Source organism: Halichoerus grypus, chromosome 10 (assembly GCF_964656455.1).
Source record: "Halichoerus grypus chromosome 10, mHalGry1.hap1.1, whole genome shotgun sequence".
Classification (NCBI taxonomy): domain Eukaryota; kingdom Metazoa; phylum Chordata; class Mammalia; order Carnivora; family Phocidae; genus Halichoerus; species Halichoerus grypus.
Genome location: NC_135721.1, coordinates 36,942,949 through 36,963,951, shown reverse-complemented (window position 1 = coordinate 36,963,951; position 21,003 = coordinate 36,942,949). Strand labels below are relative to the sequence as shown.

Genomic DNA, 21,003 nt, shown 5'->3' with positions numbered 1-21,003 from the left:
CATACTTCGCTATCTTTCCAAACTTTTCGGAGAGTTGGGTTTAATATCAAGCATGTTAAGACTTGCTGCTATGATTAGGGATTTCATAATTTTATGAAGAGAAAACACAACATTATTTGGTTTCCCTAAGATTTGCAAGAATTTTACGCCAATTTAACATCTACTATTATAGCATAATTTATGCCAAAAAAAAAAAAAAAAATGAAGCTCAAAGTGTGTCTTAACCAGACTAAGAAAGTAGAAAACCTTCTACCTTCAACTCAAATTAAAATATAGTCAAAATATACCGCTGACTTGGTAAAGAGCCTCTCTCTGAGGTAAGGACCGTTTCCCTCCTTTGCATTTCCAGATGCCACCGGACGGGGCTCACTCTGAGGGAGCAGCTGGGAGGACTCGAACACAGGAGCCTTCCAGTCCAGGGGGTCTTGACCTGGGCGTGCCCAGACCACCCCAAACCAGTCTCTGGGGATGGGGTCAGGAACCGCCATCAGTTTTTATAAAGCCCCACAGGTGAGCCGAATGAGAACCACGGGCCTAGTCTCACCCCCTCCTTGCGTAAGTGAGAACACCGCGGCCCAGAGAGGAGATGGTGCTTGGCCGAGGTCACCCAGCTAGTTAGCAGGGAAATTCTCACTAGACTGTGAAAGCCTGAAAGACTGGAGCCCTGTACTTTCAGTTTTGAAGTTTCAAATGAGCTCTTCCAAGATCCTGTGGTCTGACAGCGCAGTCAGTCCTCCAAGTGACAGAAAAGGCCACATTCCTCTCCGAAGCTTGCTCATCTTCCCTCCCTGAGCTTTGCTCTCCCAGCTGAGCCTCCCACCTCCCAGTCACCCTCACTGCCTCCTATTCGCACAAAATTGTCACTTTCACGTGCTGCCCAGGCCTGCCTGTCCTGAGCCACCCCCAGCCTTGTGTTATGTAAATGAGCCAGAGGTGGCCTCTGCATACTGGGCCCTAGGCGGTTGATTTGTTCACAGCAGACTGAGACGGGCTAGCTCCAAAGCCCACCTGAGGCCAAACTCAAATGTCTCCACAGCCAATTGCTCTAAACATCACCCAAATAAGCAGATTTTTAGCCATTTAGAGCCGGCCTGCTTTGCATACCCCACGAAACTGTTCCCAACATCTGCTAGCCGTGGATAAGCCCCAGGCCATAAAGACCCCAAGCTGCCGCTGTGCTTTGGAGCTCTCTGACCCAGAAATTCCCCACTGTGCGGCTGAGTGACATCACCTAGACACATGAGTCCCCTCTCCCCCGAGTCCCCATGCCCCCCTCTCCTCCTGAGTAGCAACTCCCTATTGAGTCGCCTCTGGACAGACTTCTGATGTGAGGGAGCGCACCTGCCAAGGCGCGGCCCAGTAAAGCGCCGGTGCGTTACTGCCACCTTGTGGCCGTTTCTTTTTCCTTGATGAGCTCCAAAATCTCCGCGACGTGCAGCGCCCTGGGCTTTTCCCTTCTTCTAGGCCCCTTTCAAAACTTCCCTGGCCTAAGTTCCCTGTCTTCCCAAATTTTCTCACCCATGTAATACATTAGTTCCTACTGATATATCAATGGCCAATTCACTTCTTCATCCAATATTGATTGACCACCCTGTACATTCCAAGTGTTGATCTAGGTACTTGGGATACATCACAGAACAAAACAGATCAAAATCCCTACGTGTGTGGAGCTGCTGATGTTCTAGCAGGACAGAAAAGGCTTAGAGCTTTCCTTCTCTCTCTCTCTTTTTAAGATTTTATTTATTTATGAGAGAGAGTGAGCAGAGGGAGGAGCAGAGGGAGAGGGACAAGCAGACTCCCCGCTGATCGCAGAGCCCGACACAGGGCTCGATCTCAGGACCCTGAGATCATGACCTGAGCAGAAGCCAAGAGTCAGACTTAATTGACTGAGCCACTCAGGGGCCCCTAAAGCCTTCCCTCTCTTAAAGAACACTTTAAGCCAGACTAAGGAGGTCTTGGGAGTTTGGGGTATCGTCAGTGAGCTAGCAGGAGTACTGTTGAGGACATGAGTTTGGTTTGTAATTATGAGAGTCAGTTTAACAAATATGCCTGAGTTTATAGACCGCATGAGCACTGCACTTTGAAGCAGACCTTTATCTTAAACTTGAACCTGCACTGAATCACCTGGAGACCTGCTTGAGATGAAGATCCTGAGTTAGGAAGTCTGGCACAAGGCCTGGGACTCTGCCTTCTAACTCCCAAATGCCACCACCACTGCTGCTCTGGGTACCGCACTTTGAGCAGCAAGGCTTTAAAGCAGATTCCCTTGAGCGCTGAGTCTTCCAAAACAAATACCAGCACCAATACTACCGCGGTGATATTGCAAAGCTCGAGTTAAGTCAGCCCGGTGCACTAGCCATTACCTGCACTTAGAGATGACGAAATGGAGCCTGCAAGATATTAACTCATTGTCCGTGAGTGCACTTTGCAAGCGGGAGAGCCAGAACATTCTAGAGCTCCTGTGCATGACTGTCCCCTCCCTCACCTGTTACTTACCTACACCCGGCTGCTTGATCTAATCACATGAAGGATCTGAGCCTCAGGTTTCTCTTTTGTCAGAGGAGGCAGGATGGCTGAAGAGCCAGACCCACAAGCTTTGCTGCTGTTATTACTATTAAGCCTTGAAGGGTTTTCGGCCCTGAACTTCCTCCTTTACCAGGACTAAAAATCTATCAGCCACATGCACCCTTCCCTGACACACAACACGGGGCCCATACCGGCTCATCTTATCCCCAGGCCATCCCCAGGGAGCAGGTGTGACGACTTCCATCTTCCATACGAGGAAGAGAAAGCTGACCCAAAGGTGGCCCCCTCTGGAGTCGAGATCTAGAGATCTTAAAGATTTTCTCCAATCGGTTATCTTTTAACCTGTTGAACTTAGTTTTTAGCAATGAAATCTCCTCTTCCAGCAAGGCGGTGCGTGACGTCTAGTTTGTGAAGCGGAGAGGAGCAGAAGGCCCGGTCGGAGCCGGGTTCGAGACGTGCAGCCCAGCCTTGCGGCCTAGCTTTGTTGGGTTCTGTTTCCCGGGCCTTGGAGACAAGTGCCAAGAGCGCTATTGGCAAACCCCGTCTCAGTCAGCTCCCTCTGGGAATAAGTGAGCAGCAGGCCCCAAGGAGGGAGGCCACCCAGCCGGGCCCGACTTGAGGGCTCTAGAGACCAAGGGCAGAAGTCAGCAGAAGGCGGGCAGGAGTTCTGCCTGGTAGCCAAGCTGTCTGAGGACGGTCTTGCACTCCCATCTCACGGGGCCAAATTCAATATTCCACCTGGTGATCTCATTATTTCCCAGTGCCCCCTTTGCTCACACCCCAGGGGCAAGGCTTTTCATTTTTTTCGACTTCGAAATTGTGAAATATACACCCAGCAAACCGCCTAACCACAAACATGTCAAGAATTAGAGTGTCGCCTGGATCCTAAAAGCCTCCGGGAGCTCCAGCCTGACCCTCTGTCTCCCAGGAGTCACCCAGCAGCCCCACTTTCAGACACCGCCCGTCCCTGCTTCTCCGTGTGTTTGCACCACCTCTCTATACATCCCTCCCCGCAACGGCTCGGTTTTGCCTGTTTTAGCTTTATGTGCATGGACTCACGCTCTGTGCGGGCTTCTGTCATTCTTGCTCCCCACATCATGTGGGTAAGATGCATCTGTTTTGTGGAGAGCGGCTGACCACAGTCCATCCACTCTCTTTGCTGCCGACCATTGCGTTGTATGCACACACATTGCGTTGTATGTCTGTGTTCGTTCCTCTGTGATGGGTGTTTGGATTGTTTGCTATTGGCGGCTAGTTGGACAGTGGTGCTACCCACCTTCCTGGCGGGGAGATTCACTCTCGTGGACCAGAGACAGTGAGGCCCGAGGAGGAAAGGACTCTCAGAAGAGAGGCAGCCAGGCCCAGTCCCCGGGGTGAGAAAGGCCCGTTGGCCTCCCCGTTTCCCAAGCTCTCTATGCGCCAAGCCTGGCGAGGCCAGAGACACAACCAGCAAAGTAGATGAGTTTTCAAGATTTTATTGTAAAACAGCTTCAGTCACAGGGAGTAGGAACCTTTCTGCTCAACACACAGAACACATGTTCACGGAGCACGTGCTGAGGGTCCGAAACACACATGGGTCATCACGCTCCCTGCTCTCGGGAGCTCAGTCTGCGGTGGGACACGGACAGAGGCACAAGTCTCAGAGTGTCCGAAGGGCTAAAACGGTCCAAGAGCCATTCCTCCCTCCCAGGAGACCTGCAAAGAGCCCCAGGGGAGCCGCAGTTTTGCTGCCCTGGGAGCTGGGAGCTTCTGATGGGGGAGCTGAGGGAGGAAAAGCGCGGCGGGCGCTGTACGAGGTCTGGAGTGGAAATGGTGCCCAGCCTGAGCAGTGGGGGCCAGACTTTAGGAACGTCACAGAAAGAAAAAAAAACTAGGGACCAACATAACACACTAACTTCGCATTTTTGCAGGGTAGGGCGTTACAAAAAGAAGAGAGGGAAATCAAAAGGGAGAGCTCCTTCCACCCTCCCTCGCCCCCTTTCCAGAAAGGATACAGTCTCTAAAGAAAGGACTCGCCTTCAAATTGGATGAAGCTGGCTTAAAAGAAAAAGGAAATCCTTCTCTTCCATTGTGGCACAGACTCTAAAAGTTTTCCCCACAGAACGGCATCAGTTGACAAAACAAGGTTTGGGAGGCCAGCGAGGGGCGTGAGGGATCCGGGACGCAGCCACGGGGTGAGGGAGGAGGCCGAGGAGTCAGGGAGAGGAGAGCAGAGGGGGCCCAGGCAGGCCGAGCGGCCTGGCTTTCGTCCGGAAGGCACAGGCAGCGCTGAAAGGCCTGGGGCAGTGCGGTGGCTTGAGCTCCACGATAGAAAGACCACCGTGGAGGCAGCGTCGAGGTTGCTTAGCTGAGGAGGCTGGCGACAGAGTCCTGTTACTGGGGCTCTCGGCCATCCTTCTGAGGTCCACCCCACCAAGGCTGCTCCTCTGAGCCCCCACGACAGCCAGGAGGCCCCGGGCAGGGTGGAGAGGTGTCTCTGGAGTCATCACTGTGCTGGGCGTGGGGGACGTGCGGCATGGACCCACCACTAGTCCTTCTGGAAGTAGAACTTGGTGACCGTCATGGCCTCTCCGGGCGTGTTGGTGAGGCTGACGGGCCGGTTGGCCTCGAGTGCTGTGCAGAGGAACCAGCCGGGGCAGGCGGCGGACTCGAAGCTGGTGGTGGGCCCGCTGTCCGAGAGGATGAAGGTGAAGCGCTTGTCTTGATCCTTGTTCTTACTCAGGTCAGTGATATTAACTGCCTGGAAGCCAAGACATGAGCAGTGAGGGCTGGGAAGCCCATAGGTCCCGTGCTGCCTCCCTCTCCCAACCAGGACTTGGCCTCCGGCCCGCCCAGAACAAGCACTGGGGAAACTCTGACCGGGGACCCCTGCGGCAGGCCACGCATCCCGGCTCTCCTAAGACAACAGTGACACAAAGAGGCCGTCCCACGGTCACACCTTGACTTTGGGAAATCTGGCCCCTCTAGCCATGGGCCAGTAAGTTTGGTAAACACGTGGCATCAGCCGCAGAGGCCAACGCACGTGGAGGCTGGCGCTCTGTCGGGGCCTGTGCCACTCTCAGGCAAGAGGGCACGGTGGAGAAGGTGGGCAGAGATCACTGCAGTGCATTCGACACAGTACACACAACGTCCTGGTCATCCCCACTCCACACAGAGTAGTCACCCTCCCAAAGAATGCCCCTGTCCACGGCTGGGGGTAAGGGACAGAGCCCCGGTTACAGCCACTCACACTGGGTTACGATCCTGACCAACAAGCCCCTGAGACAAAGCCATCTCCTCCCAGGGCTGGCAGCCCGTTCATACTGCGGGGATCAAGGAGTACAGGGCCCTGGATGGGATGCCAACTCGTGGGTCTGAGTAGATAAGGATTAGAAGAGAAAGGTCCTGAAGCTTGGCTTCCCTGGAGGAGGGCGAGTCTAAGAAGGTCGGGAGCCGTCGGGCCAGAGAGTGGCACACAGAGAATGAAGCGCTCGAAGGAACCGTCCTTCCCGGCCCCCGCCCTTCTCGAGACCGGACTTGGCCACACGGCCGGCTTCGGCCCATGGGACGTGAGCCGTACGATGTAAGCGGGGCTTTGATAGGCCTCTGCCCACGGAGCCTCGCCTCTGGCATAATCCGTGTCGGAAGGCAGCACCCACGCTGTCAGGAGGCCCACGCTGACCGCGGAGCTCTGAGAGAGCATGTGGAGCAAGGTGGGGCAAGAAGCCACCGTGGCCCCCCCAGCAGAGCTCCCCGCTGCTGCCGCTGCTACGCCGAGCAGAGCACAACTGCCCAGCTGCGCCTGCCTCTTCGACCCACAGGGCCCCGGGAAGGAACCGACTGCGGCTGTCCCCGCCGCCGGCTTTGGGGTGGCTGCCATCGGAGGCGGGCCCTTACCTCCAGCTGGAGCTTGGTCTCATCACCGGACCTGACGCAGGCCAGGCACAGCTTCGCCCCGTGGATCCCCAGGAACACGGCATGAGGCTCGATGGGCACCACGTCTAACCTCTCTGGGGAAGAGCAGAAGGCAGGGTCAGGTTGTAGAGAGAGGAGGGGGCAGCCCGGACTCTCGCAGGAGATTTTTCTGTCTCCCCATCCCATCCCCACCCGAAGTAAAACCCGAAGGTCAGAAGGGCAGTGAGGCCCCATCTTCCTGGTCCTCATTCAAATGGAAGATCACACCAAGGAGTTATCGAGTTACCCCTCAAGGACCGTGTCGCCTAGATTCTGCTCCGCGTGGTCCCTATCCTTCCTTCTCCCCAGGACACCTGTGCTCCAGGTCCCCAGGGGTGCTGCCCACGGGCAGGGAAATAGCACACAGTGGGCCCCGGGGCTTGGTCTACAGGCACCTGGGTGACTCTGACCCTGTCCCTTGGTCGTCTCTGAGCCCTCACGTGGCAGTGAAAAGCTCAGCCTTTCTGCACTTCAGCTTGTTCGTTAGGAGAATTAACAGAAGGACAGGAAAGGCCGGTCTCACACTCTTTCAGGGCAAGGCAGGGGGCTGAGAACAAGGTGGGAAGATGGAGATCGTGCCATCCCATAGTACCAATCAGGCAATCAGAAACATCCCAGGAGGCTCGTGCTGAAAGACTCTCCCAGCATGCCATCAGGCCGGCCTCGGTTTACTAAAGGAAAAACTGAGCGATGGAGTGGGGTAAGCCTGCCCAAGGTCATGCAGCTTGTTTAGAGCAAGGACCAGACCATGGCTGAATGTGGTGTCCATGACAAAGGGACATAACCCAGCCTTAGATATGGTGTATTCGTTTTGGGTGGTAGTTAGGGTTTAAACAACATAGGCACGCGGAAGGCTTCATAGTCACAGGAGGGAAAGGGAGCGTCTTGCCTTCTGTGCCCTCTCCCGGCCAGTGGTGGCCCCGGGACATGGTGCCAGCAGGTGGGGGCTCCAGACCTAGGCTCTAACCCTCTTACCCTCTTGAGGCTGCCCTCACATGTGGCCAGGCCTCCCCCAGCTTCCAACTCAACCACAAAGACCCAGCGGGGATTAGGACTTTGAACCTAAGCTTTCCAAGGGCAAGCTGGAGACTCCAGGGCAAAGTGGCCCAGTACCCACACAGCATCCACTTTTCTGGCAACCACTCACCTTCCAATTTAGTATTTGATCCTTGCAAGTATCCAGCGACGAGTTGGTTATTCCTCAGGTAGAAGGTCTTCTGGTTAATATCCCAGATTCTGAAATGTGAAAGGCCCCAGCTATGGTGAACAACCTCTGTGTGCCCAGCCCTGTGCTCCCCCCGTTCCTGTGTCCCCCAGATTCACTGAATCTGCATTCAACTTTCTGCCAGGGGTGTGGTGTTTTAGCCCAGCCTTGGCATGGAGGAGAGACTGAGGTCAACACCGACTAAGAGGCCGGCCCAGCTCCCACAGCTGGAAAGCAGTGCACCCACATTCTACCGCTCTCCTCACCTTGCTCCTCATCCTCAGATTCCCAGAGCAGACACCTTCTACTTCAGCAAAACATACTCTAGAGTAGCATCATCCAATGAAACTTGCCGGGGGCAGGAATGTTCTCTCTCTGCACGGTCCAGTATAGTAGCCAGCAGCCCACATGTGGCTGCCGAGCTCTTGGTGAAGGGCTGAGAGCAGGGCTTGCAGAAGCCCAGCCAGAACGTGGGCCCTCTGTGCCCCGCTGCCCACCCATGTGGCCTTGGACCTGCGCCTCATCTCTTCACAAGTGAAGTGTGGCTACCAACGCCCATGGCATCACTTTGGGGAGCTCGTGAGCTCAGTGAGGGATGGTTGGACAAACTGTAAAGGTCTTTGCACATGTTGAGCATTTGACCTTTTGAGATTCTTCTGCATTCCTGGATGAGTCTCCTACTAGAGACCTCCAGGTGCATCTCCTGGAGCTCCCAGCCAGTAGGAAGAAGCAGAGGCAAAGCTCGTGAAGCAGTTCTCGTGTCTGGAAAGGGGAACGACTTGCCCAGGGCGCACGCACACACACGCACACACATACACACACACGCACAGAATCCCGAACTGCAGCCTCAAGCCAGGGAAACTCGGTTTGACGGTGAAGTCACCCTGACGTGGCTCAGGCCTGCAATGTCACAGGACAGAGGGCCCATGGGGACAGCATCACAGCCTCTCGATTTTACAACAGGGTTGGTGACAACTCTCTCACAAAACTCCTGGCCCAAGTTTTAAAAATCACAGTAGTGTTCAAGCACTGTTTGATCTTCACAACAACCCAGTAAGGCAGGCAGGGGTTATCCTTAACCCCATGTCACAGATGGGGAAACTGAGGCCGCAAAGGAGCGGGGTCCTCCACCATGTCCACACGGACCTGCAATGCTGGCCGGCAGTCTGGGCCTCCGGGCTGTGCGCTGCCCATGCGGCCCTCCGGTTTCCTTGCCCAGCAAAGAGCCCCGGCCTGGCTCCTCGGCACCTGTCTGTCACTCACTGAGTTGCCAGAGTCTCCGGGAGAATAAGCCAGGCCTCTGGCCAAGTTCTACCCATCTGAAATATTCTGAAACACAAGCCCTGAAGACCACGGATGTGGCTCCCCTTTCCTGAATAACGGACCTCCCTTTCCAGCCCAAACTCAGTCCGCAGGCGCTGCGGAGGCCAGCGGGCCCCCCCAACGGCCGTGGTGGTTCCATTTACCTGTCCGTCCATCCCGCCTCCTCAGGGGTGGCCTTACCTGAAGGCTTGCATCTTGCAAGGTCTCTTCCCCAAGGGATGGCAGGCTGTCTCTGAATGGAACAGGAAAAGGAGGAAAGAGATCAGGTAACTGAGGGGACACCTGCAGGTTTCCATTCTGCGGCCGCAGCGAGACAACACGACACTGCCATTTCGGGCCCCGAGTTGCCGCTTATAAAGAAAATAGTCACTCACCCAAGCCGCCCTGTCCTACTCTGAGAAACGGAAATGCCCTCACATTTCCAAAATGAGAAACCCTTGCTGTTGTCACTTTCAACTGTGCTGAGTGTCGCAATGGGGTGTTGTAACTGATTCCCTCCCCTTTTCCCCTGTGCAATTTCCCCAAAATTAAGATTTCTATTTTCCCTTCACTGAGTTCCTGGGAAGAGCACGATGAAAACTGAACTCCCTCATCGGCCTGACAGGTATCCTGAGACTGTTTGTTGACCTTTTTAAAAATAGATTTAAGAAGAGAAGTCCTCCTTCCTAACAAGCCAAGTGGCGGGGCTCTTGAGCACACGGGACAGTCACATGTCACTTTGTGTTCTTTGAAGGATGGACAGCCTTGCTGGACTCTGGACCAGGGACTAACAAACATTCTGTAAAGGACCAGACAGTAAATATTTTAGGGTTTGTCTCCGTCATGATTTCTCAACTCAGCTATTGTAGCTCAAACAGTAGTAGGTGATCTGTAAATGACAAGCCCGTTATGTTCCAATACAACTTTATTTACAAAAAGAGGTGGTGGCTGCATTTGGCTTGAAGTCTGCTGATCCCTGCCATAGGGTAAATTTCCTGAGAGGTGCTTTGAAGCCAGCTCTCTTCCGATAAGACACTATCCACATCTTTAAAGTTATGGTCTTGGGATAATGGGGCCAACTCAGCCCTTGGACAGAAACGGATCCAGATTTCACCTCTGCCACTTGCCATTTGCTACCCATGTGACCTGGAACATGTCGCTTCATTTCTCTGGGCCTCTACCTCTGCCCCCTCTGCCTCAGTGCCCAGAGTGGGATTGATCTGTCTTCCTTACGGGTGGAAAGAGGGAGGGAAGAAGGAAGGAAGGAAGGGAGGGAGGGATGGGGGGAAGGAAGGGGAAATTCTAGCCTGCAGTGAGCACTCATAAGCATTAACTTCTTTCCTTCCTACATTCTAGAAGTTAGGAAAAAGGTAGGCATACTCCTATTTATGGATAGGGAAAGCATGGATAGGGCTTCACATGATCAGAGCGCCCAGTGCTAATGCAGAAGCACAGATTATACCATTGGAAAACTGGATGGGAGCTCGGCAGTCGTCCTATCCCACCCTATCATTGTCTTGAAGAACACTCAGAAAGATCCAGAGAGGGAAAGGGACCTGCCCAAGGCCACACCACTCATAAATGGCAAAGGTATGCCTAGGAATCCAGGTCTTCAGACTCCCAGCCAGTGCTCATCCTGTTACAACAGCTGATCTTATGAGGCTGACTTTATTTTTAACCAAAAAATCAGGGTCCGTGTCCAAATGAGGGTAAAATCCTTCAAAGAGGAAGTCTACACTGTATAGTTGAAAGTTGCTAAGAGAGTAGATCATAAAAGTTGTCATCACAAGAAAAAAGATACGTTTATAACTATGTATATAAAACAGGTGATGGGTGAATCACTATGTTGTATACCTCTAATGTTATAATGTGAATTATACCTCAATTAAATATAATTTAATGCTGTATGTCAATGATACCTCAATTTAAACAAATTTAATATAATGTTACATGGCAATTATACCTCAATTAAAAAAAATTAATAAAGGTTACAAATGAATTTCTCAAATCTTTTTTTTTTTAAAGATTTTATTTATTTGACAGAGAGAGACACAGCGAGAGAGGGAACACAAGCAGGGGGAGTGGGAGAGGGAGAAGCAGGCTTCCCGCTGAGCAGAGAGCCCGACGTGGGGCTCGATCCCAGGACCCTGGGATCATGACCTGAGCCGAAGGCAGACGCTTAACGACTGAGCCACCCAGGAGCCCCGAATTTCTCAAATCTTTAAGAGCTCTTCTTTCAGAGCAAATGGAACATTTCTGCAAAAACTGTATCACTTCCCTGGGTGATTACTTTGAAGGACAAAGTGACTTGTATGTGTCCCCTCTGTTCTCACAAGGTGAGTGACCTTGAGGGAGACATTCACCTTTGAAACACATGCAAGAAAGAATATTTACCTTTGAGGGCCAAGGGGGAGTTCCGTGTGTTTGGGGAGGGCTGGCTGGAGGACGTGATGTGTGAGAACCTGCTTGATTATTTGCCACCGGCAGCATTTGCTGAATTGGGGGTATAATTTCTGGAACATCTACAAATCATCAGGGGCCTAAACTGGTCACCACCCCTGCTGAGATGGAAGGCGGCTAGCCCCCACTGTGGTAAGTTCTCTCCTACTTGTCTTTCAATGCTGCTTCTGAAGCCCTCCTCAATGTGACTTCAGTACCCCTTGAGAAACATCCTTGGAGACTGAAGAGGGGGAATGACTTGCTCAGGGGAGGCCGAGGGGCTCCTGCCTGCCTGCCTGCCCTCAAGACAGCATTCCAAGCCAAGGTACCACCCACACTGTGGCTCCTGGGAAAATGCTCCCCTGTCCCCAGCCCAAATTCAGAGAGACAGATTTCTCCCGGAGGGCAGATCCCTGGGTTCTCCACCTTTGCCAGGTCTTTGCCCAAGCAGTGGCTCGGCAGGCCTTTCCTGACAGAGAGGAGGGAGTCCCTAGGGCCGGCCTGAGACATCAGGCTGACCTGGGGCTGCACTCTCCCATGTCACCTAGGAGTTGGCACCCAGCCCCTTGGCCTCAGTTTCATTATCCATTATACGGGGCTAATAATTGAAGCCTTATCATGGGTTCTGTGAGGACTGAGATGTTGCACACAGTGTACTTAACCCTGACCCTGGCACATAGGAAATACACAATAGGAAGCTATTGCGTCTGCCTCTTTACCCCACGTAAAGTGGGAGAGGTCAGTCACAATGCCCCTAACCCCATCCACCCTGCCCGGCACACCGGGCTGGACTCCAGAGGGGGAGGCCCTCATCCGTCTGGGCTGGGGGAGGAAATGAGCCGGGGACCAGAGGCTCCTCCCCTCCCCTCACGCTTCTGGCCACAATTCCACTCTTGGTTCCGTCTTATCAAAAATAGTTGGTGTCCCTATGATTTCTGCCCACAGGAAATCTCTGACGAAACTTATTCTTGGTTCCGGGTGCTCAGCCCCTCGCTCCAGTTCCCAAATTCAGTTTAATGACCACACCACGTCGTGGACCCTGCCTTCCCGGTCAGCACCTTGCACTTTCCCTGCGAGCTGCAGGCATCAAATTGCATCTAGTGTCTTCTACATGCTGAGCCCTGCCCTGCCCTGGTGACAGCAGAAATGATAAGGCCCACTCAGAGGGAAATAGGACAACCATGTCCTTGGAGTGATACTCGACAGGCTCTACTGAGACCAAGCCCTGGGCCCCTGGGCTCTAGATGCCTCTAGAGCGCCATCCACATAGGAGGTGTTCAATAAATGCAGCTATTTCTCAATTTCAGCTAATTGCTTCTTTCGATTCTAGGATTTCCACCTGCTTCCTTTTTTTTGGCATGGTGTCTGCCAAAAGTTTCAGTCGTGTCTTTTAAATCCTTGGACACGGTATTCATGGTTCTTGTAAAGGCTGCACCTGCTCACTTTATTATCTGAATCCCCGCTGGGTGTCCTTCTGGAGTCTGCTTTTGTCTGGTGCACAGGGCGTCTTGCCTGTGCCTGGCTACTTTCTATCAACTGCTCGGCACGGTAGCACATCGAAAACCGTCGAGGTCATTTGAGGCTCTGGACAATATTGTATTTATCTAGAGGGGATTCCCTTTTGCTTCTGCTGGGCGGCGAGGCTGGGGGCGCCGCAGCTGCAGGGGACCTTCCCCCCCGGCAGGCTTGAGATGATCACAACGGAGCATCAGTAGCTAGGCAGGCTACTCCATTTCTGGGTAGTCCTAGTCCTTTAGGTCCCAGGCCAGACCTGGGGTGTTTATCAGGGCCCGTTCTCCTCAGTGGGAGGTAAAATACAAATTTTATCCTCTCCCATCCCCTGTCCAACCCCATAAGTTTGTCCAAAACTCAGCTGGGGCTTTTGAAACCAAATGCCTCCCGGGGCAAAAGGCCCCAATACTGACCTCCACCTGTCCGGGCCTCTGCAGTTCTTCAAAGCCCTGGTCATTCTTTGATCCCATCTGATTGTTTAGAAATACATTTTGCTAGCTTTGCTCGTTATCACAGCAGGAAGTTTGGTCCTAGGCCAGATGTGGAACACGATGTCTATTTTTTGAGTCATATCATTCAGGATGGCAGAATTGGAACAGCATTTGGGGGTAGGGGCAGAAGTGACTGAAAAGTTGGGCAGGAGTCAGAGGAGGAAGGGCCTTTAATGACGCATCAAGGGGCAGGGAATTTATCTTAAAGAACATGGAATCAGAGGGTGACACCGTCAGGTTTGTTTTATTAAGATCATCCTGGGGCCAGTGGACAGATAGATGAGACTTGGTGTGTGGTTTGGGGTCACTGAGCCTGAAGGCAGGGCCGTGGTGTGCTGCTAAACGTCGACAGCTAGATCTCCAAAAGAGTTCTCATTAGTAGCATTTGCTGGTTTCTCTGCTGTAAATACTCCCACCGTGGATGATCTCAAGCCACCAGGAAGACAACGCGGAACGCAGAGCTGGGAAGAGATGCTGACAAGCACATCTTGCTGGGTCCAGTGCCCCACGGCGGCGGGGAGATTTGGCGGCTCTTCGTCTCTCTCGTCTTTCTAGAGAGAGCGAGCATCCTATTTCCCAACTGCAGTCTCTCCCCACCTCAGCCCAGTGGCTCACCCCACAGGTCCTGTCCGCATTACAGAAAGCAAGCCCTCCCAACAAATCCAGTTTATCAGGACACTACAGTGGGTCTTGGTGCGAACGTTTTCAGCTGTGCCTGCCGGCCTGCATGCATGTCATGCAAACACCATTTGTAAAATTGTAAGCAGCCGGCTTTGGGAGCACAGGTGTGCGCCGTAAGTTGTAATGGCTCGAGCTCACGTTTAGATCCTTCAGCGTACGTGAGTGTCACAGCACACGATACAGGCAGTGCTGTTGCCCAAACTTTGGAAATTTTTACTAAGATAATGGTACAAAGTCTCTGGTTACTCTTTCCAAGAGATGGGTAAATATATCAGTACAAACAGGAGGAGAAAGGGCAAATATCATCTGTCTTCTCTTTGTCAGCTTCCTCCTACGCAGCCCTGCCAGGTAACCAGGTCAATTTTAACCAAATCCAGCAGCTTATGAGAAGCTCCCTATAGCAGCGGGCCAGGTTTGGAGACCGAGGTTCTCCTGGGCATCTCAGCCAACCTGAATGCCCTCCTGGCCCATGTATAGTGGTTGGAGATTGTATATAAAGTCAACTGTTTTCAGTCACTGCTTCACAAAAGCGTGCCCTCCTCCTAGGTCTAAACGGTAAACTGCCTGTGAGTCTTTTATAAGTTTCAAGTCTTCCAAGATGGCTTTTGCTCCAGCAATTTCTGGGTTTGATATGGATCTGAATTGAAAGCCATTATTTATCTGTTTATCTTGTCCTACTAGAGGTACATGTTTGCTCTTGCCTTCTTGGCTTTGGTGACTAGCTTTATAAGGCAGCTAGCTTCTCCACAGGTGGACAGAGAGGGAGAGGGGCAGGAACCGGGGGGGGGGGGGGCACAGTTATAATTCTCACCTGCTATGCTTCAGGCTCAGGCTATGTGTTTTATTCTTTCACATGGATCTCACTTAGTCCTAATAATAGCTGTGTAAGGTGGGTATATTTACACCCACTTTCAAGATGGGTATATACTTATACTCACCTCACAGAATAAGAAATCAAGGCTCAGAAAGATTAAATCACTTGCCCCAGATCATGGCTGAGGCAGGATTTGAACCCCGCTCTTGTATTCCTTCCCACACGGCAGTCCTGCCACAAAGGCAGCTGACCTCTTTCCTCGATTCATTGCACAATGAACAGAAGCAAGAATTTTATTTGTTCTTATGGAGTTCCTTCTGATTTGAACTCACGTCTTACAGAGCGACAGTTTGTTCCCACAATTGCTTGGAAATTTTAGGAGTTTGTTTGTTTTTTGGTAGTAAGGAAAGGATTCTAAAACCTTACAGAGGTTAACGAGAAAGCTCTTTACCTGGTTTTGGATGAAGGTGGCCATTTGCCCCAGTCTTTCCAGGACTTTCCAAGTGTTAGTCCTGCATCTCTGGAAAGCTGAGATGATTGGTCACCCTATAATACGAATCCTTAAAAGGTGCTCATACCATCTGGTGGCTAGTACTGCAAATTGCAGGCACGATTAGCTGCCCATCATTGTGTCTTGCCCAGCAGAGACGGGGTCCTTTTTATTAGATAGATGATAGATAGATAGATGATAGATAGATAGATGATAGATAGATAGATAGATAAAACAGACAAGAACCGAAAGCCTTAGCCTTCCACTCAGGGAAAGAGACCGCAGCAGATGAAGTATTGGCCAATCACTCCCCTTCTGATCAAGTTAATTTTTAATTTAGCCATTCACATTTCCTCCAGCTATGTAAATCAAGATAGGTCAACCTCTAGTAGCTTAACATTGGTTTCAAACTTAGGCTGTAAAAAGGAGTTTCTCTTTCATTATAAATGTCTGCACCTTCACATCCTCTTCCCTCTGCCTCACCTTCTTCACACACATTAGCTGTGACGTCAGTGGTGTTAGAGAGGAGGCAGAGGGCCAGCAAGGTAAGTGCCATGTCCCAGATACATGCCCACCTTCATCCGTCCTTGAGCTCCCAGCTCTTGAAGCAAACCCCAAATCTCTCCATGGTCTCCATGGTCTCCCTTCTCTGAGCCCTGCTCCTGGCCTCCCAGAAAACATGGTGTCTTCACTGGGTTCCCATGCCCTCGCCTCCTGAACTCAAACTTACTCAGCACCTACTATGTGACAGTTTAAAATATTTTGGAGTGGACTGTTTTTAAGTATAAATGTTCCCTCACATTCTATCACCGTCTGGTTCTGGGAGTGGCATCCTCTTTACACATTTGAAAGATGCATAAGACCATGGGCTGACATTTTAACACATCCCACTGGAGACTGCCTCCCCTACTGGGGGAAAGGGGAGGATTTGCTGCCCCTGGAAAAACTGCTTGTGGTTTACAAAGTACTTCTTTCTCCATGACCTCACTCAGTCTCCACACCCCCAGAGCATAATACGGTGGTTTGGAACAGACTGTCTGCAGTGGAGCCCGGCTCCTCCCGTTAGAGTGGCTGTCTGGTCTTGGACAAATTACTTAACCTGTGTCCAAGTTCCCACTTCTGAAACAATGAACAGTAATAGTGCTTCCTCATAGGGCTGTTGTGAGGATTAGAAGAGACAGGCCATGTTAATTGCTCAGCAGAGTGCCTCGTCCATAAGCTTATGGAAGAATTGGCTATTACCGAGCCCGTGAGACCCTAAGAGTTGGCCAGCCTCCTCTTGACACTGAGAAGGGTGAGACCCAGAAAGGAGGAATAGTTCACCCATTCGAGGTCAAACATAGAATTAGAAACTGGGTCTTCAGACTCCCAGTTTTAAGATCTTTTCTCTGCCCCCCACAGATCTTAACCAGAGATTACAAACCTGTAGCCCACAGGTTGAATATTTTCTTTGCTGACTTTGTTGTTTTATTTAATCAAAATACTACATAAGGAAATTAGAATATCTGACAGTTCTTGAAAAGTGAGAAGTTCTGGCCACCTGGGCCTATATCCTCAAGAGACAACCATCTGCTGGGACGAATCAGTAGTAGCCACGGATTCCAGGTCCCTACCCTTTTGTACGACCCTTCAGATCTCGGAACCTGGTGCCCAATTCTGTCAATATTTCTCATTGAGCTCTCACAATTCTTTCTCCCATTCGACAGGAATATGTCCCCACTTTCCACATCTCTCTCACCAGTGGAAAATGACCAATAGAGTCTAAGAGCTCCAGGATTTTTCTCACAGCAGGCGTGCTTCCTCTGTCCCCTGTGGGCCCCGCAGACACTGGGCCGGCGGCCCTGGCCCCAGTGCATCTTCATGGCCTGCTGCTGCCTCCCCTCGGCCAGGTCTCCCAGACAGGCCTGGAGCTACCTGCGCTTGACATTTCTCTGGAAGCTTGCTATTCAGAGTCTGAAAGCATTTGGTAAGCACTAATGGTGGCTATTTTCCTCCCCATCTTTCAGATGGAAAAGCAGGAGTGAAAGGAGCTTACCTGCAGCCCTGGGAAGGGCCTGGTAGATTCTGCAGTCTTCTGAGGTCTTCCAGCCTCTGGCTCCAGACCAAGCTGCTGCACAGAGAGGAGAAGCACCGGGCAGAACCTGTGCTACCAGCACCTCCCAGGGTGGAGCTGCTCCTTGCTTCCTGATTACCTGGGGAGAGGAAGAGGAAGGGCCAGAGCCTGCCTTCCACACACCCATGCAGGGCTCGCCAGGCCCAGCTTCCAAAAGGGTGAGTCAGCCTAACAGAAGCCCAGCAGGTTCTTATCTCTGTAAAGCCAGAGGTCTTGCATGAGGAACTGAGCTGGCTTAGTGAGGCTGGACCTTTGTGCCCACCCCACTTTATGCTCACCCCGACTGCCGCCGGTTCATGTATGCATGTGCTTATTCATCCTGACAATATGGGTTGACTTAATCCTCTGTACCAGGCACTCTTCCAGGCTTTGGGGGAACACCAGATAAGGTCCCTGATAATCTAATGGAGGAAGGCAGACAAGAAACTAGTAAACAAATAAACTAACTTCGTATGACAGTATGTGCTCCAGGGGAAATCAAAAGCATGATCTGTTTTTGAGGGACCTAGGGGTGGGTGCATGTTTTATGTGAAGTGGCAGGGAAGGCCAATCTGAGAAGGTGACTTGTGAGCTGAGACCCAAGTGACGTCAAAGAAGTGGAAGAGTGTCCCGGGGGGAGGGGGCAGCAAGCGCAAAGGCCCTTGGGTGGGGATCTTCTTGGTTTATTTGGGGACCATGTGGAGGCTCATACAGTTGGGATGTGGCTTATGGAGCAGGAGGGTATCCATCCCTTCTTCCAGTTACCCTCAGGCTCCCCACCCAGCTGTCGGCAATGACACTGTCTGCAAGGCCTAATATTCTCCCCACCTTTTCTCCAAGACCCTATGTCCTAAACTTTCTCCTCTTTGCAGCTTTGGAAGAGAGGTGGCAAGACGGCAAGACCGTTCTGAACTTACTCTCTAGCTTCATGCCCCTGGATCCCGCCATCAGGGAGGAGACAACTCAGGAATCCTTAAGACCATCTGGGTTGATCCACTGCCAAGTTGGAGTTGGGAGACTCTGGGCCCAGGAATTTAATTTAAGAAGTATCAATTTGGGGGCGGAGCAAGATGGCGGAGGAGTAGGAGACCTGGATTTCGTCTCCTCTCAGGAATTCAGCTGGATAGGGATCAAACCATTCTGAACACCTACAAACTCAACAGGAGATCAAAGAAAAGAAGAGCAACAACTCTCTGAACAGAAAAGCGACCACTTTCTGGAAGGTCTTTTCTGATTTGTTTAGAGTATATTTTCTGGGGACGTTGTTACCCTGCTAGCATTTTGTTCTCTCATTCACCTATTCTCCTCTGCACAAAATGACAAGACGGAAAAAATCACCTCAACAAAAAGAACAAGAGGTAGTACCGACTGCCAGGGACCTACTCAATACGGACATTAGTACGATGTCAGATCTAGAGTTCAGAATCATCACTTTAAAGATACTAGCTGGGCTTGAAAAAAACATGGAAGTTATTAGAGAAACCCTTTCTGGAGAAGTAAAAGAACTAAAATCGAACCAAGTAGAAATCAAAAAGGCTATTAATGAGGTGCAATCAAATATGGGGGCGCTAACTGCTAGGATAAATGAGGCAGAAGAAAGAATCAGTGAGATAGAAGACCAAATGATGGAAAATAAAGAAGCTGAGAAAAAGAGAGATAAACAACTACTGGATCACGAGGGCAGAATTCGAGAGATAAACGATACCATAAGACGAAACATTAGAATAATTGGGATCCCAGAAGAAGAAGAAAGAGAGAGAGGTGCAGAAGGTATAATGGAGCAAATTATAGCAGAGAACTTCCCTAATTTGGGGAAGGAAACAGGCATCAAAATCCAGGAAGCACAGAGAACCCCTCTCAAAATCAATAAAAATAGGTCAACACCCCGACATCTAATAGTAAAACTTACGAGTCTCAGAGACAAAGAGAAAATCCTGAAAGCAGCTCGGGAGAAGAGATATGTAACCTACAATGGTAGAAACATTAGATTGGCAACAGACTTATCCACAGAGACCTGGCAGGCCAGAAAGGACTGGCAGGACATATTCAGAGCACTAAATGAGAAAAATATGCAGCCAAGAATACTATATCCAGCTAGGCTGTCATTGAAAATTGAAGGAGAGATAAAAAGCTTCCAGGACAAACAAAAACTAAAGGAATTTGCAAACATGAAACCAGCCCTACAACAAATATTGAAAGGGGTCCTCTAAGCAAAGAGAGAGCCTAAAAGCAACATAGACCAGAAAGGAACACAAACAATATACAGTAACAGTCACTTTACAGGCAATACAATGGCACTGAACTCCTATCTTTCAATAGTTACCCTGAATGTAAATGGGCTAAATGCCCCAATCAAAAGACACAGGCTATCAGATTGGATTAAAAAACAAGACCCATCGATATGCTGTCTGCAAGAGACTCATTTTAGACCCAAAGACACCCCCAGATTGAAAGTGAGGGGGTGGAAAACCATTTACCATGCTAATGGACACCAAAAGAAAGCTGGGGTGGCAATCCTTATATCAGACAAATTAGATTTTAAACCAAAGACTGTAATAAGAGATGAGGAAGGACACTATATCCTACTTAAAGGGTCTATCCAACAAGAAGATCTAACAATTGTAAATATCTATGCCCCTAACATGGGAGCAGCCAATTATATAAGGCAATTAATAACAAAAGCAAAGAAACACATCGACAACAATACAATAATAGTGGGGGACTTTAACACCCCCCTCACTGAAATGGACAGATCGTCTAAGCAAAAGATCAACAAGGAAATAAAGACTTTAAATGACACACTGGACCAAATGGACTTCACAGACATATTCAGAACATTCCATCCCAAAGCAACGGAATACACATTCTTCTCTAGTGCCCATGGAACATTCTCCAGAATAGATCACATCCTAGGTCATAAATCAGGTCTCAACCGGTACCAGAAGATTGGGATCATCCCCTGCCTATTTTCAGACCACAATGCTTTGAAACTAGAACTCAATCACAAGAGGAAAGTCAGAAAGAATTCAAATACATGGAGGCTAAAGAGCATCCTACTGAAGAATGAATGGGTCAACCAGGAAATTAAAGAAGAATTAAAAAAATTCATGGAAACCAATGAAAATGAAAATACAACTATTCAAAATCTTTGGGATACAGCAAAGGCAGTCCTAAGAGGAAAGTATATAGCAATACAAGCCTTTCTCAAGAAACAAGAAAGGTCTCAAGTACACAACCTAACCCTACACCTAAAGGAGCTGGAGAAAGAACAGCAAATAAAGCCTAAACCCAGCAGGAGAAGAGAAATCATAAAGATCAGAGCAGAAATCAATGAAATAGAAACCAAAAGAACAGTAGAACAGATCAACGAAACTAGGAGCTGGTTCTTTGAAAGAATTAACAAGATTGATAAGCCCCTGGCCAGACTTATCAAAAAGAAAAGAGAAATGACCCAAATCAACAAAATCATGAATGAAAGAGGAGAAATCACAACCAACACCAAAGAAATACAAACAATTA

At 50.4% G+C, this 21,003-nt stretch overlaps 2 protein-coding genes across 3 annotated transcripts in view; both read right to left on the bottom strand.

Annotated features, from left to right (window-relative positions):
* Window positions 1-3,985: 3,985 nt before the first annotated feature.
* Window positions 3,986-17,640, bottom strand: IL1RN (interleukin 1 receptor antagonist). 2 transcript variants are annotated; one of them, XM_036091607.2, is made up of 5 exons: window positions 17,428-17,640; window positions 9,167-9,218; window positions 7,607-7,695; window positions 6,403-6,515; window positions 3,986-5,266 (listed from the first exon to the last, which is right to left on the bottom strand). In XM_036091607.2, exons 1-5 carry the CDS (start codon window positions 17,630-17,632, stop codon window positions 5,054-5,056), a joined length of 672 nt encoding a protein of 223 aa, XP_035947500.1. In that variant the 5' UTR covers window positions 17,633-17,640; the 3' UTR covers window positions 3,986-5,053. The 2 variants fall into 2 exon arrangements, with proteins under 2 accessions (XP_035947500.1, XP_035947499.1); XM_036091606.2 differs by lacking the exon at window positions 17,428-17,640 and adding an exon at window positions 9,361-9,778.
* A 128-nt stretch (window positions 17,641-17,768) lies between these two features.
* Window positions 17,769-21,003, bottom strand: part of IL1F10 (interleukin 1 family member 10) — a 50,320-nt gene continuing 47,085 nt past the window's right edge. The window contains exon 7 of the mRNA XM_078056313.1: window positions 17,769-17,906. Coding sequence (XP_077912439.1) covers window positions 17,820-17,906 — 87 coding nt within the window. The 3' untranslated portion in view covers window positions 17,769-17,819. The remainder of the gene's footprint in view (window positions 17,907-21,003) is intronic.

Bases quoted from the DNA above. Each gene is read 5' to 3' on its own strand.
- IL1RN (XM_036091606.2), bottom strand. From the start codon at position 9,763: ATGTTTGTTAGTCCCTGGTCCAGAGTCCAGCAAGGCTGTCCATCCTTC. The intron at 7,696-9,166 runs GTAAGGCCACCC...TTCACATTTCAG, and splicing joins TGCAAGATGCAAGCCTTCAG to AATCTGGGATATTAACCAGA. The intron at 5,267-6,402 runs GTAAGGGCCCGC...CTTGGCTTCCAG, and splicing joins AGACCAAGCTCCAGCTGGAG to GCAGTTAATATCACTGACCT.